At 49.6% G+C, this 16,131-nt stretch overlaps 1 protein-coding gene across 3 annotated transcripts; it reads left to right on the forward strand.

Annotated features, from left to right (window-relative positions):
• The first annotated feature begins 2,993 nt into the window (after positions 1-2,993).
• On the forward strand, positions 2,994-13,624 carry DUSP26 (dual specificity phosphatase 26). Of its 3 annotated transcripts, XM_045055594.1 has the most exons (5): positions 2,994-2,999; positions 8,005-8,269; positions 10,297-10,594; positions 12,054-12,268; positions 12,770-13,624. In XM_045055594.1, the coding sequence occupies exons 3-5, from the start codon at positions 10,374-10,376 to the stop codon at positions 12,967-12,969; spliced, it is 636 nt and encodes a 211-aa protein (XP_044911529.1). In that variant the 5' UTR covers positions 2,994-2,999; positions 8,005-8,269; positions 10,297-10,373; the 3' UTR covers positions 12,970-13,624. The 3 variants fall into 3 exon arrangements, with proteins under 3 accessions (XP_044911529.1, XP_006930789.1, XP_003984838.1); XM_006930727.5 differs by lacking the exon at positions 2,994-2,999 and having other exon boundaries at positions 7,954-8,269; positions 10,300-10,594; XM_003984789.6 differs by lacking the exon at positions 2,994-2,999 and having other exon boundaries at positions 7,955-8,269.
• Positions 13,625-16,131: the final 2,507 nt, after the last annotated feature.

Here is a 16,131-nt window from a genome sequence, read left to right on the forward strand (position 1 = left end):
GTGTAAAGTCAAGAGCTGGGAGCAAATACGCGTCCAGCAAAACGAGCAAGAAATCTGATGCTGACGGAGGTCGAAACAAACATGCTCAGAACCTTGGAGGTTGAACTAAACATTCCCAGAAACTTGGTACCAGATCGTGAGACCTCAAAGAGCAGCGAAGACCTATACTAGCGGCCCATTCTCCTCTAGCTCAGGCTGAAAGTGGCCCCAAGGGAGAACAATGAAAACGAAAACTATCTACACCCACATCGTTTGGTGTCTGCTTTAACACGCCCTTCCTATTCCATGGCCCCTTCCCATTCCACCGCCCCTTCCCATTCCACGGCCCCTTCCCATTCCACGGCCCCTTCCCATTCCACGGCCGTCAGTAGCATAATTTTGCTATCCCAGGTGATTCGTATCCAAGAAAGGAAAAGTTGCAAATAACTTTGTAGCTCATCATAGGAACTCATCATAAGACCCAGCGATTCAAGAAAGCATCAACACAGAGTTCACATTCCAAGACTCTTTGAATGCCTTGTCTCAAAACCCTCACCTTGCTATTGCCACAAATCCCAAACTCTTATATCATGATAATTACCTCGTTGCAACCAAGTCCCTGAGTTGAAAGGCCTGCCTTAAACCACAGTTCAACATCCCAGTCAGTCGGGTCTTGTGGAGACACTATCTGTGAAGTTGTCATTCTCCCTTCCTCTAATAAGCAATAAACACAGTTTTTTGCTACCAAGAGGTTATGTGGGTACGATTTGGGAAGCCAGCATTCTACAAGGACAAAGAAAAAACTCTGTAGCCAACAAAGGAAAAAGGCAGATTACAATAAAGTCATGGCAAGAATACTGAAAAAAAAAAAAAAAGACTTTTCATCAGCAAAACTAAATGCTGGAAGACAAAGAAGCAATATCTTTGATGTGCTGAGGAAACAAAATTGGAACCAAAATTTCTAAAGTGAGGCAAAATATCATTTACAAGTCGAGGCAAATGAGAAATTTTTTGACACTTAAGCACTTAGAAATTACTACTAATAGACCCTCACAAAAAGAAATACTAAATAAGAAAAAATGAACCTAGAAGGGATGAAAAGGACAAAGAAGCAAGAGTATGCAGAAGAATTGTTAAAATATGCTGGTAAGTCTAAATAAATACTGAATGTGAAAAAAATTACAATATCAATCATTTTGTGTGTGTTTTCAAAAACCAGCTGGCACTCCCAGTTAAAGATAGCATATTAAAAGCTACCATTTGATTCTGCTTCTTCCTGAAACCCCACAAAAAATGACAATCAACAGACCTTTTTTTTTCAAACATAAAACCCACCAGAATGAAAAGAACAGGAAGTATTTCAGCAGCAACAAAATGCTGGATGCCGAAAAGCAGGAGGCAAGTCAGTTGGGGAATATTGGCGATCGATCTGATTTACAGGACAGAGCACCCAAAAGGCCAGGCAACTGGCAACGCTAGCTGTCAGTAGAGGTGAGCGGAAGACGGACGAAACCCACAGACTGCACTGGGCATCTTTCAAGGTGAACTCGACAGATCTATCACTGCACATCAGGCATCTGCTCCTCCCCTCCCCCAGCATGAAACTGGAGGCTCACTCTCTGAAGAATAAAAGAGAGGGTCTCTTGACGAGGGGAATATCAGGGGTGTTTGAGCACGCTGGTATCCTACTAAAAACAGGAGGATGCCCAGGAAACCGGGCTTCCAGAAGCCAAAGGAATTCCCAGAATGAGAATAAGAGGAGATCCCAGGGCAACGGCTCTACACTAGCGTAGAGATGAGGATAGGTCAGAAAGGTCCAGAAAAGACTTATGGGAAAAAAAAAAAAAAAAAAAACAAATGACACTGAGAAAGTAATTGATGTATTTGCCAAGAGGAGATTTAGGCAATTAGGGGAAAGTGTGAGGCTGAATTAGTGAGACATCTGCTGGAAATTAAACAAACAATAATTCTTAACTGAACGGAAAACAAAGTTATGCAAGAGAGGAAAAGTAATAGCAAACAACATGGTTCAACTGTGAATAACAATTATATTCACACTGGCTACTTACAAACAAAATTATAACTGTTGAAGGCAAATGCATAGAGGGCACCTGGGTGGCTCAGTTGGTTAAGCATCTGACTCTTTTTTTTTTTTTAAGTTTATTTATTTATTATTTATTTTGAGAGAGACAGAGACTGCATGAGTGGGGGAAGGAGAGAGAGGGAGGGAGAGAGAATCCCAAGCAGATTCTGCACTGCCAGCACAGAGCCCGATGCGAGGCTCAAACTCCCAAAACTGTGAGATCGATCCGGACCTGAGCCAAAACCCAGAGTAGGACGCTTAACTGACTGAGCCACCCAGGTGCCCTGAATCTGACTCTTGTTTTCAGCTCACAGTTTGTGCATTCAAGCCCTGCACTGGGCTCCTGCTGATAGCGCAGACCCTGCTGGGGTTTCTCTCCCTCTCCCTCTGCCCCTCCCTCCCCCAAAATAAATAAATTAATTAAAAAAAAAAAAAAAGACAAATGCAAAGAGAGGGATGTTTGTCTCTATTTTGGTGGGGGACGGAAGAAAGAGAAAAAAATCCTCAGTGTTCATAGTGAGAAATCAGTAGGGAATGTCTAAAACTGAAAACTCAAAAAACAGCAATATAAACATATTATTGAGAGAGATAAGATTAAAGAAATACCTGGCGTTTTTCAATATGTTTGCTTCCAGGCAGTAGGGAACCAGGATGAGAAGCAAGGGCGAAGGGGGAAGACCCAGATGGAGAGCTGTAAGCAGAGGGTTGCTATTGTTTTACAAGTATTGCAGAAAACATAGATTTTTTTTTTCTTTTAATTTTTTTAACGTTTATTTTATTTTTGAGAGACAGAGACAGAGCATGAGTGGGGGAGAGGCAGAGAAAGAGGGAGACACAGAATCTGAAGGAGGCTCCAGGCTCTGAGCTGGCAGCACAGAGCCCGAGGCAGGGCTTGAACCCACAAACCGTGAGATCATGACCTGAGCCAAAGTCCGATGTTCAACCGACTGAGCCCCCCAGGCGCCCCTGCAGAGAACATCAATCTTTATGCGTGTTATGGGACTGATGACCATGAAAACAGAATTTTTTTTTGAGAGAGAGAGCATGAACGGGGGAGAGGGTAAGTGGGGGAGAGAGAGAGAATCTTAAGCAGGTCTCCCAGGACCCCTAGGATCATGACCTGAGCCAAAATCAAAAGTCGGGTGTTCAACCAACCAAGCTACTGCCAAAGAAATGTTTCTAAGGCTGGACTCAAAGTACTGGATAATAATGACAAAAAAGATGGGAGAAAAAGTATTTCTGAAGGAAATTAAAATAAAAATCTTCACATAGAGAGTGAAAGTACCAATTAGACATAGACTTTGTTTAACTTAAAAATTGACAGAGAACAAAAAACCTAGGTAAACCCAACCAAAGAAAGGAGGGAAAAAAGTGAGAGAGAGAGAGAGAAAGCATGATAAATTGAAAAAGACACAAAATAAGATGGCAGAAATTACTTTCAATACATCAGTAATCACTATTAAAATAGCGATTTTTTAAACCTAGTTATAGTTTATACGAGTTACACTTAAAATAAAATGAAGTGTATATACATGTATTCCAAAGATTTTTTTTTTTAAAGTTTTAGACGACTCACCAACTAAAAAAAGTTATAGGGGAGCCTGGGTGGTTCAGTCGGTTAAGTGGACTGAGCAGACCTCGATTTCCACTCAGGTCATGATCTCACAGTTCATGAGATAGAGCCCCGAGTTGGGCTCTGCACGGACAGCACAGAGCCTTCTTGGGGATATCTCTCTCTCTCTCTCTCTCTCTCTGCCCCTCCCTGGCATGCTCTCTCTCTTTCTCTCTCAAAATAAACATTTTTTTTAAGTTATAAATAATCATTTTTTTGTAAACTTGTGAATGTTATGTATCTAGGACCACAAAAAAGGGCAGAATTAGACCAAGGGATTAACAAGTCCATAAACCTGGGAAAATTTTTTTTTTTAAATATTTACTTGTTTTTGAGAGACAGAGACAGAGCATGAGAGGGGCAGAGAGAGAGGGAGACAACAGAATCTGAAGCAGGCTCCAGACTCTGAGCTGTCAGCACCAAGTCCTACACAGGGCTTGAACCCACCACCAAGAGATCATGACCTGAGCCGAAGTCGGACGCTCAACCAACCGAGCCACCCAGGCGCCCCAAACCTGGGAGATTTTAATCCATCTCTCAAAAGCTGATAAATCAAGATTAAAGAAATAAGGATATAGACTATTTTAAAACGTTATATAGAATGAAAATAAAAATAGAAATTTCCATTCCAAAACAGAGATTAACTATTCTCTGCAAGCATGTGCAGGACATTTGCTAAAATTGGCCACACAGGAAGCCACTAAAAAGAAAATCTCAACCAATTTCATAGAACGGACATTGAAAATTAATTCATATGGACTGCTGAAAAATTGAGAAATGTAGATGTTTTTAAAGCACAAGATAAAAATTATCTGTCATTCCCCTCTGGCTAGAGATTACCTCTTTTAATATTCGGCGTATTTCCTCTCAGTCTTCTTCAAAATGTGTATTTATAGCTGCTCTTCTTTTTATTTTCTTCTTTTTTAAATAGGGACATTTGCTGCATTTTCCCTTTTGATTCTTGCTTTATTTGCGAATAATGTCCTGGTTCATTTCTGCTAGAAGAGCTCTAGCCTCTCTAGAGTTTATTTTCATTCCAAAGTCAGGCTAATTGCTGTAACGTGTGTCTCTTAGAAGAGAGTGAATATTCACAGTGGTCACATGTGCTCACCTTGAGGTAAACCAGAAGGAAAGGGGCTACCGAATGCATTGGATGGAGAGGTGGAGAAGGATGGCATTAGAGTTGAAGCAAAAACCAGACTGTCACTCTACCAAAAGGACTGCGTACCTCCCAGTACCTCCCAGACTGTTACCCCCAATTCAGACCCAGCAGGAGCCCAGCAGAGGAAATCCGGACACCCGGCTGGCTGACGCCGGAGAGGACAGGCCCACCTATCCCACGTGGGGGCCTGGGGGGAGAGAAAGTGCTAACTAGGGGCCCAGGAAGAAGCCAAAGGACGGGCACTGGGAGAATTGGGAGAATGGAGAACTAGAAGAGTAAGTCAGAATCAACACGGGGCGCCTCGAGTCTTCTGCCCCGCCTCCCCTCACCACACCACACGCCCACCGCTAAATAAAGTCGCCACTGTCTGTCCTCTGCTTGCTACCGCAGCCTTCGGGTGAAAAGGCCATCTAAACTGGCAGCACAGCCCGGTGGACGAGCCCAGGAGCGGTGGGCGTGGCGGCACTTTGGGCGTGGTTGGCGGGAAGCCAAGTGCCGCTTCTGCTTTGTCTTGTGTAGCCGAAAGCCATGCGGTGCAGCAGCCGGCGTCCCCAACCGCTCCAGCCTCAACGCGCACCTGGCGGATTCTGCGGGGGGGTGGGGGGGAGGAGCCACGCCCCCTAAGGGCCCAGGGCTCAAGGCTTGAGAATGCCTTCCTTCATGTAACTTACACTACGTGCCTGACACGCAGTAGGGCTTGGTACGTTTTAGCCATTGCTATTCTTTTTCTTTAGGTATGCGTTCTTGCTACAGTGATTTGAGGCACAGGCTTTGGTTTAAAACAGTCATGGGTTTAAATCCATGCTCAAATCCCACGTATTAGCTACTTGGCTGCTGCAGGGTAGATTTACCACAACTCTAAGCCCATTTCCTCAACCGTAAAATGGAATTAATAACATCCACTTCATGGGATTAAATTAGCTAATCTATGTAGAGCACTTAGCGTAGTGCCCAGCTCACAGTTAATGGTAGCAGTTGGAATTACCATTTAACACATGGTTGTTGGTCTTCCTTCCTTCCCCACCCCCCACTCTCCTTCTTCTCCCTCTCTCTTATTTAAATATTTTTGGGCGAGGGAGGCATTTCTTTTGAGACCGTTTGGAGACCTATTCCTATTTTTTAGTAGCCTCATTTTTCCATCTTAGTTCATCCCCATATAGTGTGTCCATTCATGACTTCTAGTACTGAGAGCAGAGATTTAAAGAAATATAGAAGTAAAATATAGTTCATAGGTCCTTTGATAGATGTCTGTATCAACACAAAGAAGGAAACAGACAAAAAGAGAGTGAATCTAGAAGGCTTTTTAAAGGAAGTGATTCGTCAGCTTCATCTTGAAATATACACGTTTGGAATCAGATAGCCTTGGGTTTCCACCTGTGCTCTGCCATTTACTAGCTGTGGATGAGTAAACTCATCTAGACAAGCGTCAGTCTCCTCATGTATTCAGTGAAGGTAATAACACCCACCTAAAAATTGGGTGGGATTAAATGAGCTGATAAATGTGAAAGCCCAAGGAATTGACAGATAATAAATTATCAATACATGCTGCGTCTATTAGTTTCGTCCCCTCTCCTGTCCTACCTTCTCCATTACCTTCTCCCCATTAACTCTTTCTTCCAGCCTCCCTCCCCCTCTTGTCCTTAGTTTGGTGTCACCTGGAAACATAATAAACCTCCTAGTTACAAAGAAAAACATAAAGCCCCTTGAGTTGTGGGTTGATTCCTAGTAATTTAATGGTTTTCATGAAGATGTTGATCCATGGACAATCTCTATAATAGCCCATAAACATCTGCCCATGAGGTCTATAGCATGCTTTAAAACATATTTTTCCAGCTTTTTGAGAAAAGTGAAATGCAGGGTTGAAATGAAGGCCTTGCCAAAGGTTGAGATCAAGTTCATCTACGACATCTTCTCAACCTACCAACCCTAAAGACTCTGTCATTTAAAATGAGATTTGTCCAGTAATATGTGGTCTTTCACAATTTGACTTATGGCAATTTTTTACTGATTTTTTCCTGGAACAACAGAGTACATTTTCAACGCTCCCAGGCCAAGCCTTTGTTTTAAATGATGAAGATTTCATTTCTTCATGTAAACTCCAGAGCCAAGAAGGCATGGAAAGGAGTTGAGTTTGCTTCTCCAGAAGGAAAAGGCCAAGAAGACTGAAATTGGTCTGCGCTGGAACTTCCCTTTTAGCACAGAACTGACCTCACCCAGAGATCAAAGCCTCATCTCCCACCCCCACAGGGAACACAGTCAATCTTGATTTCAGCTACAGTTGCTAATGTCTTCTCATCTGAAACCAGGTCCAGAGGAATCTTATCTACTTCCTGCCTCCCTCCTGCAGACAGCTCTCCTGGAGTCTGCCATCTACCTGGTTTTCAACAGCATCATCTGATGCCATTCATTACCTCCCCCACCTCCACCATCACACAGTGAACTAGAGACTGGGGACCCCAACACCGTCCTTGCCTTCCACGTGTTGACAATCTTGTAACTGATGAGGTGATTAGAGTAGAAAAGCAAGTCGAGGTAAACCTCACTAAAAGCACAAATGAAGCGGTTTGGGTGTCAATTTCTTCCAGAGTCAGGGGGAAAGTGGCGCCGGCCAGGAGCTGAGCTGGTGGGAGTGGCTAGCTGATAGAAATCCACCGTGCCCTTCTCCATGGTGTGGGGTCACTATCTAGAACAGTTAAGGACATGACCTTTGAGTGCCACTGCCAGGATTTGAAGCTCAGCTCAGCCCATAACTAGCATGTGGCCTGGGCAAATTACTTGGCCTCCCGGAGCCTCAGTCTCCTCTTCTCTAGCATGGGGACCCTGATAATACTCTGTATCTCACAGACCGGTGGTGAGGACAAACGGAGTTACGTGAAACACGAGGTCTATAGTAAATGCTAATAAGGGCTACGGATCGGTGTCATTTATGACATGGTGCTCTTGATACGAAATGGACGAGCGAGGTGCACCATCATGTCTGTGTAATTAGTTAATGCTGCCAGGGGAGGAGCGGGTGTGTTTCAGGCGCTGTCTGGGACGACTTGTATAATGTCATCTTCAAGCAAAATGCCTTGTAATTGGCGCAGCTCCGAAAATACACGTCTGCTGGGGCGTGCACACCGGGCGGGGCTGTGGTCCGTGTCTGGTCTGCAAACACCCGCGGGCGAGCCCACGCTGCGCGTCCACTCGGACCGCTGGGTGTGAGGCTGTGTCTCTGCGTGTCACCGACACACACACACACACGCTGATATGAGCCCTGCTTCGACGTGCGTGTCATGGCTTAAAAATAGAGGCTAATCCGTCAGCCGGTCTCGCAGCGGCGGCGGGGGCGGCGGCGGCGGCGGCGGCGGCGGCGGGAGAGTCATGGCCGTGGGGCTGGCTGCGCCTGCGATCTGCCTCCGGGACTGAGACCCCGCGCCGCGCTCGCACCGAGGTACCGGACTGCGGGGGGTGGTCGCCTCCCCGGCGCCCAGAGGCTAAAGGCTCGAGGCTGGGGGCGGGGTGCGGGGCAGGGAGCGCCCAGGCAGGGGACGCGGGAGCCGAGCTGGCTAAGCCCCCCCCCCCTCCCCCCCGAGCTGCCTCCCTGCTCCCTCAGCGCCTGGCTGTCTGGGCTGGCCGGGACTCGGGCGACAGCCATGAACCTGTTACAACCGCCACGGCGGACGTGGGGGGAGGGGTGCCGCGGGCGAGGGCCCCTGGAAGCGGCTGATGGGATTGGAGAAGGCCGAGGGGCGTCCCCCCCTCCCCGGGACTGAACGGGGCTTCTCCAGCCCCGGGGAGAATTCGAGTCCCACCGAGCTCTTGCCTACACCTGGTCTCCTTCCCGCTTCCTTTTTGCCATTCAGCATCACACAGGCAGCAGAACCTGTTTGGAGAAACCGAGAAACCGTGGTTTGGGAATAAATTGATGGGGTCTTTAGGCCTAAGGAGACAAGGCAGATGATGATGATGATGGTGGTGGCGGTGGTTGTGGCTATAGTCCCGTATTTCTGTGCTTCTTCAGCCCCAGCCATTGCAAAATTCTCTCTCCCTGAACACCCTAAGATCCAGGCTCCCCTCAGCGGTCGTGATCCTAATGCCCCTGCTTCCTAAGGCCTGTAGGTACATGGTCTCCCCTGGCCTGGGGGAAAGGAGAGCTGGGGGGTGGGGGGGGGGGGGGTGGGCCCTGGCTGGCCATGAAGGATGGGTTCCCAGAGTGTGTGCAGGTCAAAGATGGCCTCTCCCTACCAGACTTTTGGTTGAGGTGTAGGGGGCAGAAGATCAGGAAGGGGGACCCTTGGGACCAGCCCACCATCACAGTGGGAGAGAAGGAGGAGGAAGAGGAGACAGGGGGTTTTGCCAAGTGGTCTCTCTGCCTGAAGGGCCCAGGAAGAGTCTCCAAGGCTGGCTCTCTCCCCCACGCTGCGCAGGCTTCCCCTTTCAGAAGGGCCAGCTGGCCAGAAGGACCCTTTCAGAAGGGACAGAGCCCGAGGCACACATGCTAAGCCCCTCACTGCCAATCCCATGCCCTTCCTAGGGGTCACTTGACTCCAACAGCAACACAGATGGTCACTGCAGCCTCTGAGCTCCTGGGCCTGGCAGGATCCCTCACCCTTTCCCTGCCTCCCCCTTCTTCAACCCCCCAGCCTCCACCTCTCCCCAACACACCCAGACACACTACTCCAGCCTCGCTTGACTCAGAAATCCTCACATTAGAGATGAGGTTTAATCAATAATTTCTGTACGCCGATCGAAGGAGGGTGGTTTGTCTGTCGTGCACATAGATCGGCGCCTTCTTCCATTAGCGCATGCATCCAGCAAGTGTTTTTCAAAAATGTACACTTCCTCTTCTTTGCTAATCCCCACTCACCCCGTCCCCCAACAGACACTTCCCATAGCACGCTTACTTAGCTCTGAGGCAGTGATAGGGCAGCAGTGGGTTAAAGCAGCCCATCTCTCTGGCGCTGAGGAGACAGGCTTGGCATATGTCATGGCCCCAGCTGCTGCTGTCTTCCTGCTAATTCTCTCTGGGTGGGTCCAAAGCCACCCCTCATTCCCATCCCAGCTCCCTAAGCTCTCTGCCTGTGGCCCCAGGCAGATGAGACCCAGATTCAGGCTGGCAGGAGCTCCAGCAGTGGGCACGGCCACCCAAATATCAAATGTGTGTGTGTGTGTGTGTGTTTGTGTACGTGTGTCAGGCGTGGGGGTGGAGTGGCGGAGCAGAAAGCCAGCAGCTGGGCATCTCCCTTTCCCCGTAAACAAGGACATGTGACTCTCCCACCTCCTTGCGCGGCTGAGCCAAAGAGCAAAAAGGAGCTGCGGCAGCTTGAAGGAGAGAATAATTGTGGAGGTCCCCCTGCTAGGGCCGGGCTTCCCTTCCCTCCCTGAGGGTCCTCTCCCCGGGGCCCAGCCCAGTTGGCAAGAAGGGGAGCCTCTGCCCTAGGCTCACTCAGGTGTGCCTCCCATCCGTTCCTCCTCCAGCAGCAGCCACCTGGAGACGGACGCATCCTCACGGCAGCCGCCCCTGCAGCTGCCGCACGGTTTCCGCCACCTCTAAGATGTGCCCCGGTAACTGGCTCTGGGCGTCTATGACTTTTATGGCCCGCTTCTCCCGGAGTAGCTCAAGGTCTCCTGTTCGCACTAGAGGGGTCCTGGAAGAGATGCCGGCTGTTCAACATCCCTTCCTCAATGTCTTTGAGTTGGAGAGGCTCCTCTACACAGGCAAGACAGCCTGTAACCATGCCGATGAGGTCTGGCCAGGCCTCTACCTCGGAGACCAGTATGTACCTGGCAGCCCCGGGGTCACTGCCGAGCGTGTGTGTGTGTGTGTGTGTGTGTGTGTGTGTGTGCACGCGCGCACGCGCATATGCATGCAAGAAGGAAGGAGAAGGGTGGAGGGGAGGCGTTGACTCGTGTTGTGGGTTCCAGGTTGAGGACTGAGGGGTAGGGGTGCATGGACAGAGAGTGGAGGATTATGAAGATACCCAACTCTGGACAGAAAGTCTCTGTTCACGTAATAATGTCATTGATTTAGCAAAATTAATTATTGAGTGCCAGTGCTACAAACCGGACATAATAGATGACTTCTCTGACCTTCCATCTATTGTGCTGTGATTCTGGGGGAAAAAAAAAAAAAGGCAGGCAGTGGGAGCCAGGAAGTGGGTAGTAAGCTGAAGGGTTGACCAGGCAAAGCCACGATGTGTGCAGAGGTTCTGGAAGATGGGGGCCATGGAGAGAAGAGCATCACGGGAAGAGTAGTCCTCCCCTCTCTCTCTCAAGGGCGTTACAGTGTACAAGGAGTTTTTCACATGCATTTTCTCTCTTGATCTTCACAACAGCCTTGTGAGGTAGGTACCACTATCCCCAGGTTACAGATGAGGAAACTGAAGCTCAGAGAAGTGGTGACTGGCCCAAGGTCACACGGGGCGTAAGTAGCAGAGCCAGGACTTGCAGGTTCAAGTTCAGTGCTCTTTCTACTTGAGGAGTTTGCACTGGACAGGGCATTTGCCCTGAGATATGGCCATGGTGCCTGAGAGGTGTCTACCACTGAGCTGAGGGGTGTGGGCCAGACGGACACCTGAAGGTGACATCATAAAACGGTAAATGTGGGCGTGGAGTAACTGGTGAAACATGAGAAGGTTCTGGGTGTCAAAGAGAGCGTAAGGTAACAGGGGAGCTAGGTGTGGGAGCAAGGGCCAGAATCACAGCACCTCAAGGTTACCAGGGAGGTTAAATGTGAGCTGGCCCAACAGCCCACCTGATGTCCAAATTCCCTCTGCCACATCCATGCCTCCACACTGACCTCCTCCCTCTGCTTGAATACCCCAGTGGCAGGAAAATCATTCTCTGCCAATGACTGAAAACCATTCAATCTTTCTTCAGCGTGATTCCATGGCTGGGACAGACTTCCTTACACAAAGTACAGATCCGGTGAATTCTTCCCATAGATCAAGTCAAACCCCGCTGCCTCAGAGCGCTCAATATTTTATCATGTTTGTTGTTCACCCACCCCGTAGTCTTCTCTTCCCCAGGCAGAACCTCCCCAGTGCTCTCAACCCTTGCTCAAGGACGAGACTCCGGGTCATTGCCCATCTTGGGTCCCCGCTCTGGGTCATCAGTAAGTAAGGCAGACGCATGGAGCCAATGACATTAGCTAGGCAGCAGCCAGGGGGGAGACGAGGGCTCCTCGCCCCAGAGCCTCGCTTCTCCACCCTCCCTTTAACCTCTACCCAATGCAGGGACATAGCTAACAACCGCCGGGAGCTCCGCCGCCTGGGCATCACCCACGTCCTCAATGCCTCGCACAGCAGGTGGCGAGGGACGCCGGAGGCCTACGAGGGGCTGGGCATCCGCTACCTGGGTGTCGAGGCCCACGACTCGCCAGCCTTTGACATGAGCATCCACTTCCAGACGGCTGCCGATTTCATCCACCGGGCACTGAACCAGCCGGGAGGTAGGAGGGAAGAGAAGGGAGGAAAGAAACAATGGACATTAAGTTAGGGGAAAGCCCGAGGGTTCAAGTATGGAAGAGATTTTAATGATATGACCAAATGCTCTGCATGTAGTATCAAAGAAAGAAAAATGCCCTCAACTGTTCGCAAAAGGCAATGCATGAAAAGGAAGGAAGGAGATAATCCAAAATGTTAACAGAGTGGCGATGATAACGCACTCGGGAAATATCCCCTGGGTCCCCATTCTGGGCTAGACCCAGGCTTCTGTCAGTGATGAGTGTCTCCCTGTGAGTTGCTGAGCTGAGCTGCTGTGTTGTTCATCTTATTCTGTCTGGGCCTCCCGGGGGGTCTTCGTTCTTCCCACCGCTAGTCTGCACCCCATCCCGTCTCCCCGCACCCCTCCTTTCCTGTCTTCCTCCTCACCTGTCCCTACAGCTCTCTCCCTAGCCTTCTCCACCCCCCACCAACAGCCCCACAGCTGCCTCGTGTGTCTGTCCTCGCAGGGAGGATCCTGGTGCACTGTGCCGTGGGCGTGAGCCGGTCCGCCACACTGGTCCTGGCCTACCTCATGCTGTACCACCACCTGACCCTCGTGGAGGCCATCAAGAAAGTCAAGGACCACCGAGGCATCATCCCCAACCGGGGCTTCTTGAGGCAGCTCCTGGCCCTGGACCGCAGGCTGCGGCAGGGTCTGGAGGCATGAGGGGAGAGGAAAGGAAGTCAGGCCAGGTGCAAGGGTCCCTGGCTTCCGGCTGGAGGGAGGAGGCCCAGATGTCCCACCGTCTCCCGTAGGCGGGAGAGCGACAGGGCTGAGGCTGCCACCACTGCTGCTATTTGCTGGGAGGGGATGGGGAGTGAGGTCGGGTGATGTGCTGGGTGCCCAGGAGGGAGCTGACCAGAGAAGGAAGCAGCTATGGTGTAGGTAGACGGCAGTCCTGGGATTCAGACACCCTGGATTCCAGCCAGGCTGCTCGCAGTGACCCAGAGCCCCTTCCCCCCATTGTGCCCAAGTGTCCCCCCTCACTCCCTTATCGAAACGAAAGTGCCATCTCTGCCCCATGCCTGCGCAGGGAATCAGGGATGCCGCAGGCACGAACGTGATGGTGTCCCCTTGTGTGTAGATGGTGGTGTAGAGACAGACGGTGCAGAGAGGGTGTGAAAAGCTGTGAGACCAGAGGGAGAAACCCACAGACGTGTTACTCCAAGCACAGGAAGAGGAAGTGTGGGAGGATTGGCGCTGTGCCTGTGGGCGCTGGCTGCGGCCAGAAGCTGCAGAAGGGCATGGCTGGGAGTCTTTAGAGGGTCGCTCACTTGCTGGCTGCAGGTGTCTCCAGGAGAAATAAAGACGGTGGACAAGAGAAGAGCCTTGTGAAGTCATTGACAGCTCGTAGGTGTTCCCCACCTCCCTTCTGGGAACCCCCGTCTTGCTGGAGATAGCCACAGTTCCTGACTCCCTCACAGTGGTCATAAACCCCCAGTAGTTCTTAGGGATGGTTTCTTTTCTCTCAAGTCCCATTTTACTTGGGCCACAAGCGAAATCTTGAATTGTTATTTCCCTCCATGTCCACACAGGGGCAGCAGAGGACCAAAAACTTCAGGCTTGCAACCAGTTGGTGTAGCTGCTGGCCGGGCATGCCCTCCTCCGTCTGCCAAGCTTAACATAGGTCTCTATTCCCAAACTCAGGAGTGTAGGAAATAATACCTTCGTTTTCAAACATTTCTCATTTCTCTATCAAGTCCCCATCGTGATGGAATCGAATATCCATGTTAAATCAACCCCAGCCTTAAATCCTACATTCAGGGGTTCGGGTTTTGCCTGGTTACCAAGGAGTTGGAGGAGAGGGAAGGAGGCTTGATGTGATTGCTTCTTCTTGTAATCTTTCCAGGTTTGCCTCATTAGAGTGTAACAACGTCTCCTTAGTAAACTGATAAAAATTTAGACTCACCCACCAGAGAGAATAGTATGGTCTTTCTGTTCTCCCAGCTGCCAAACTGCCAGCTCCCACGTCCCTCCTTTTAAAAAAGACAAGGTCCCAGAGCAGAATATCTGCATGAGTAGAAGGAGACAGAAGAGAAAGTGAAAAATACAGGGAAGAGAAATCGCTCAATATGCCTGAAGAGCGTATCTTACCCCAAAGTATAGAAACAGAATCTCAGAGCTGGAAGGTACCTTCCTAAATACTCCATTTCCAGCCTCCAACAAGGCATAAATAAATCGCCTGTTTAAAGTCTTTCGTGATCATTATCAGGCACCTGCTTAGACACCTTGGACACCTTTGATAGCTTCCACCCCATTTTACTAGCTCTCGACATGAAAAGGCTCTGATACTGTGCCTGCATCACACAGTCCTGCTACAGTGGTAGTGAGATGAAGCCAAAAGATCTGGCAGCCTGGGCTCCGTGGCTCGTAGGGCTTTGGGCAAGTCGCTTTGTCTCTTCCCCACCTACTCACATGCCATAGTGCTGTCTGCTTCCACGGAGTTGCTCCGGGCATTTGATTAGATATGCAATACAAAGCTTGGAGCCCAGTCAGCATTTAATAAGTGTTCTTTCTCTTGCTCCGTCCCTCCCCGCGATTTGAAGCCAGCTCTCTGGCTCTCCTGTGTCCTCTTCCTTTCCGCCTAGCAGCTCTGATTGTTTCCAAGAGTGCATTTGTCATGAGTTTCCTCCCCAGCCTTGCCACCAGAGGCATCTGATTGTGGCAACCAGCACTGGTCTCTGTGCGTGAAGCTACACCTAGACGACAGGAGACCAGCAGGACCTAGTAGCTGGGACCTCAAATTTCTATTACCATTGAGGGTCAAATTATTCTAAGGGGCAGAGTGAGGTCTTCCTTAGGAATGTGGATTCTAATCCAAATGCATCGATTCCCTGTCAGAACTAGGGGCAGGAGGACTCAAGAGTAAGTACAAATAACCCAGAAGTAACGCAGGCTCTCAGAAGGACTGTCAGTGTGACCTGACCAGTACAAAGTATGGTAGAGCTGGGACCCCCCCCCCCGTTTTAGTCTAGTAGATAGATTACTCTTGAGGTAACCGCAGCCTCGGCTGTATTCCTGCAGGCTGAATCTGCCTCCCGTAAATCCCCTGGAATTTTTTCAAGCTGAACAACTTGAGAATTTATTTCTAACTTCTGGTAGAAAAGGATAGTTACTAAAGTGTATTTGACCAAAGATGATCCTCACAGAGGAGGTTGCATATTTTTATCATTTAACAAAGCCATGCTTTGCTTTGCTTAGGGAGTCTTCTGCCCTTGCAGATAATAAGACACCAGCTCATTTAATCCCCATAAAACCCCTGCGAAAGGTGTCATTGGCATTGCTGAAGAACAGGGAAATTGAGGTGAAATACTGTTCCCAAGGGCACACAAGTAGTAAATGTAAGCGTTAGGATTCAAACCTGGCACTCTGGCCCCAGAAGCTGTGTGTGTGATCATCCTGCTTCTACGCCTTTGGTCCCTAACTCCACCATTTAAGGTTGTGTGTGTGTGTGTGTGTGTGTGTGTGTGTGTGTGTGTGTGTGTTGTGGGCTTATATGGTTGCAGGGAGAGAAGAGGCTGGCTACAGCCTGGCTGTTACACAGATAGAATCAGTGCTGTCTTCCCAAGGGGCTGGCGATGTCTGCTGTCACAGCTGGGTCTTGTGCCACCTGCCGGAACCGACGTTGAACGTCCAGTCTCCCTAATCCTCTTCTTGGAAGAAGTTGACCATTTGAACCCAAGCAAAGGGGAAATGCACAGGAATAAGTGAGCCCTTGTTAGATTCAGCCTGTGCTTCCAGCCGGCTGGGCCTCGCCCCTCGGGAGCTGCGGCCCCAGTCAATCGTGTAATCCTGCTGCGCTCCTGCCCTTGCCGCCTCCAGCCTTGG

This window comes from Felis catus, chromosome B1 (assembly GCF_018350175.1).
Source record: "Felis catus isolate Fca126 chromosome B1, F.catus_Fca126_mat1.0, whole genome shotgun sequence".
In the NCBI taxonomy this organism is placed as follows: domain Eukaryota; kingdom Metazoa; phylum Chordata; class Mammalia; order Carnivora; family Felidae; genus Felis; species Felis catus.

Bases quoted from the DNA above. Each gene is read 5' to 3' on its own strand.
- DUSP26 (XM_045055594.1), top strand. From the start codon at position 10,374: ATGTGCCCCGGTAACTGGCTCTGGGCGTCTATGACTTTTATGGCCCGC. The intron at 10,595-12,053 runs GTATGTACCTGG...TACCCAATGCAG, and splicing joins GGCCTCTACCTCGGAGACCA to GGACATAGCTAACAACCGCC. The intron at 12,269-12,769 runs GTAGGAGGGAAG...CTGTCCTCGCAG, and splicing joins GGCACTGAACCAGCCGGGAG to GGAGGATCCTGGTGCACTGT.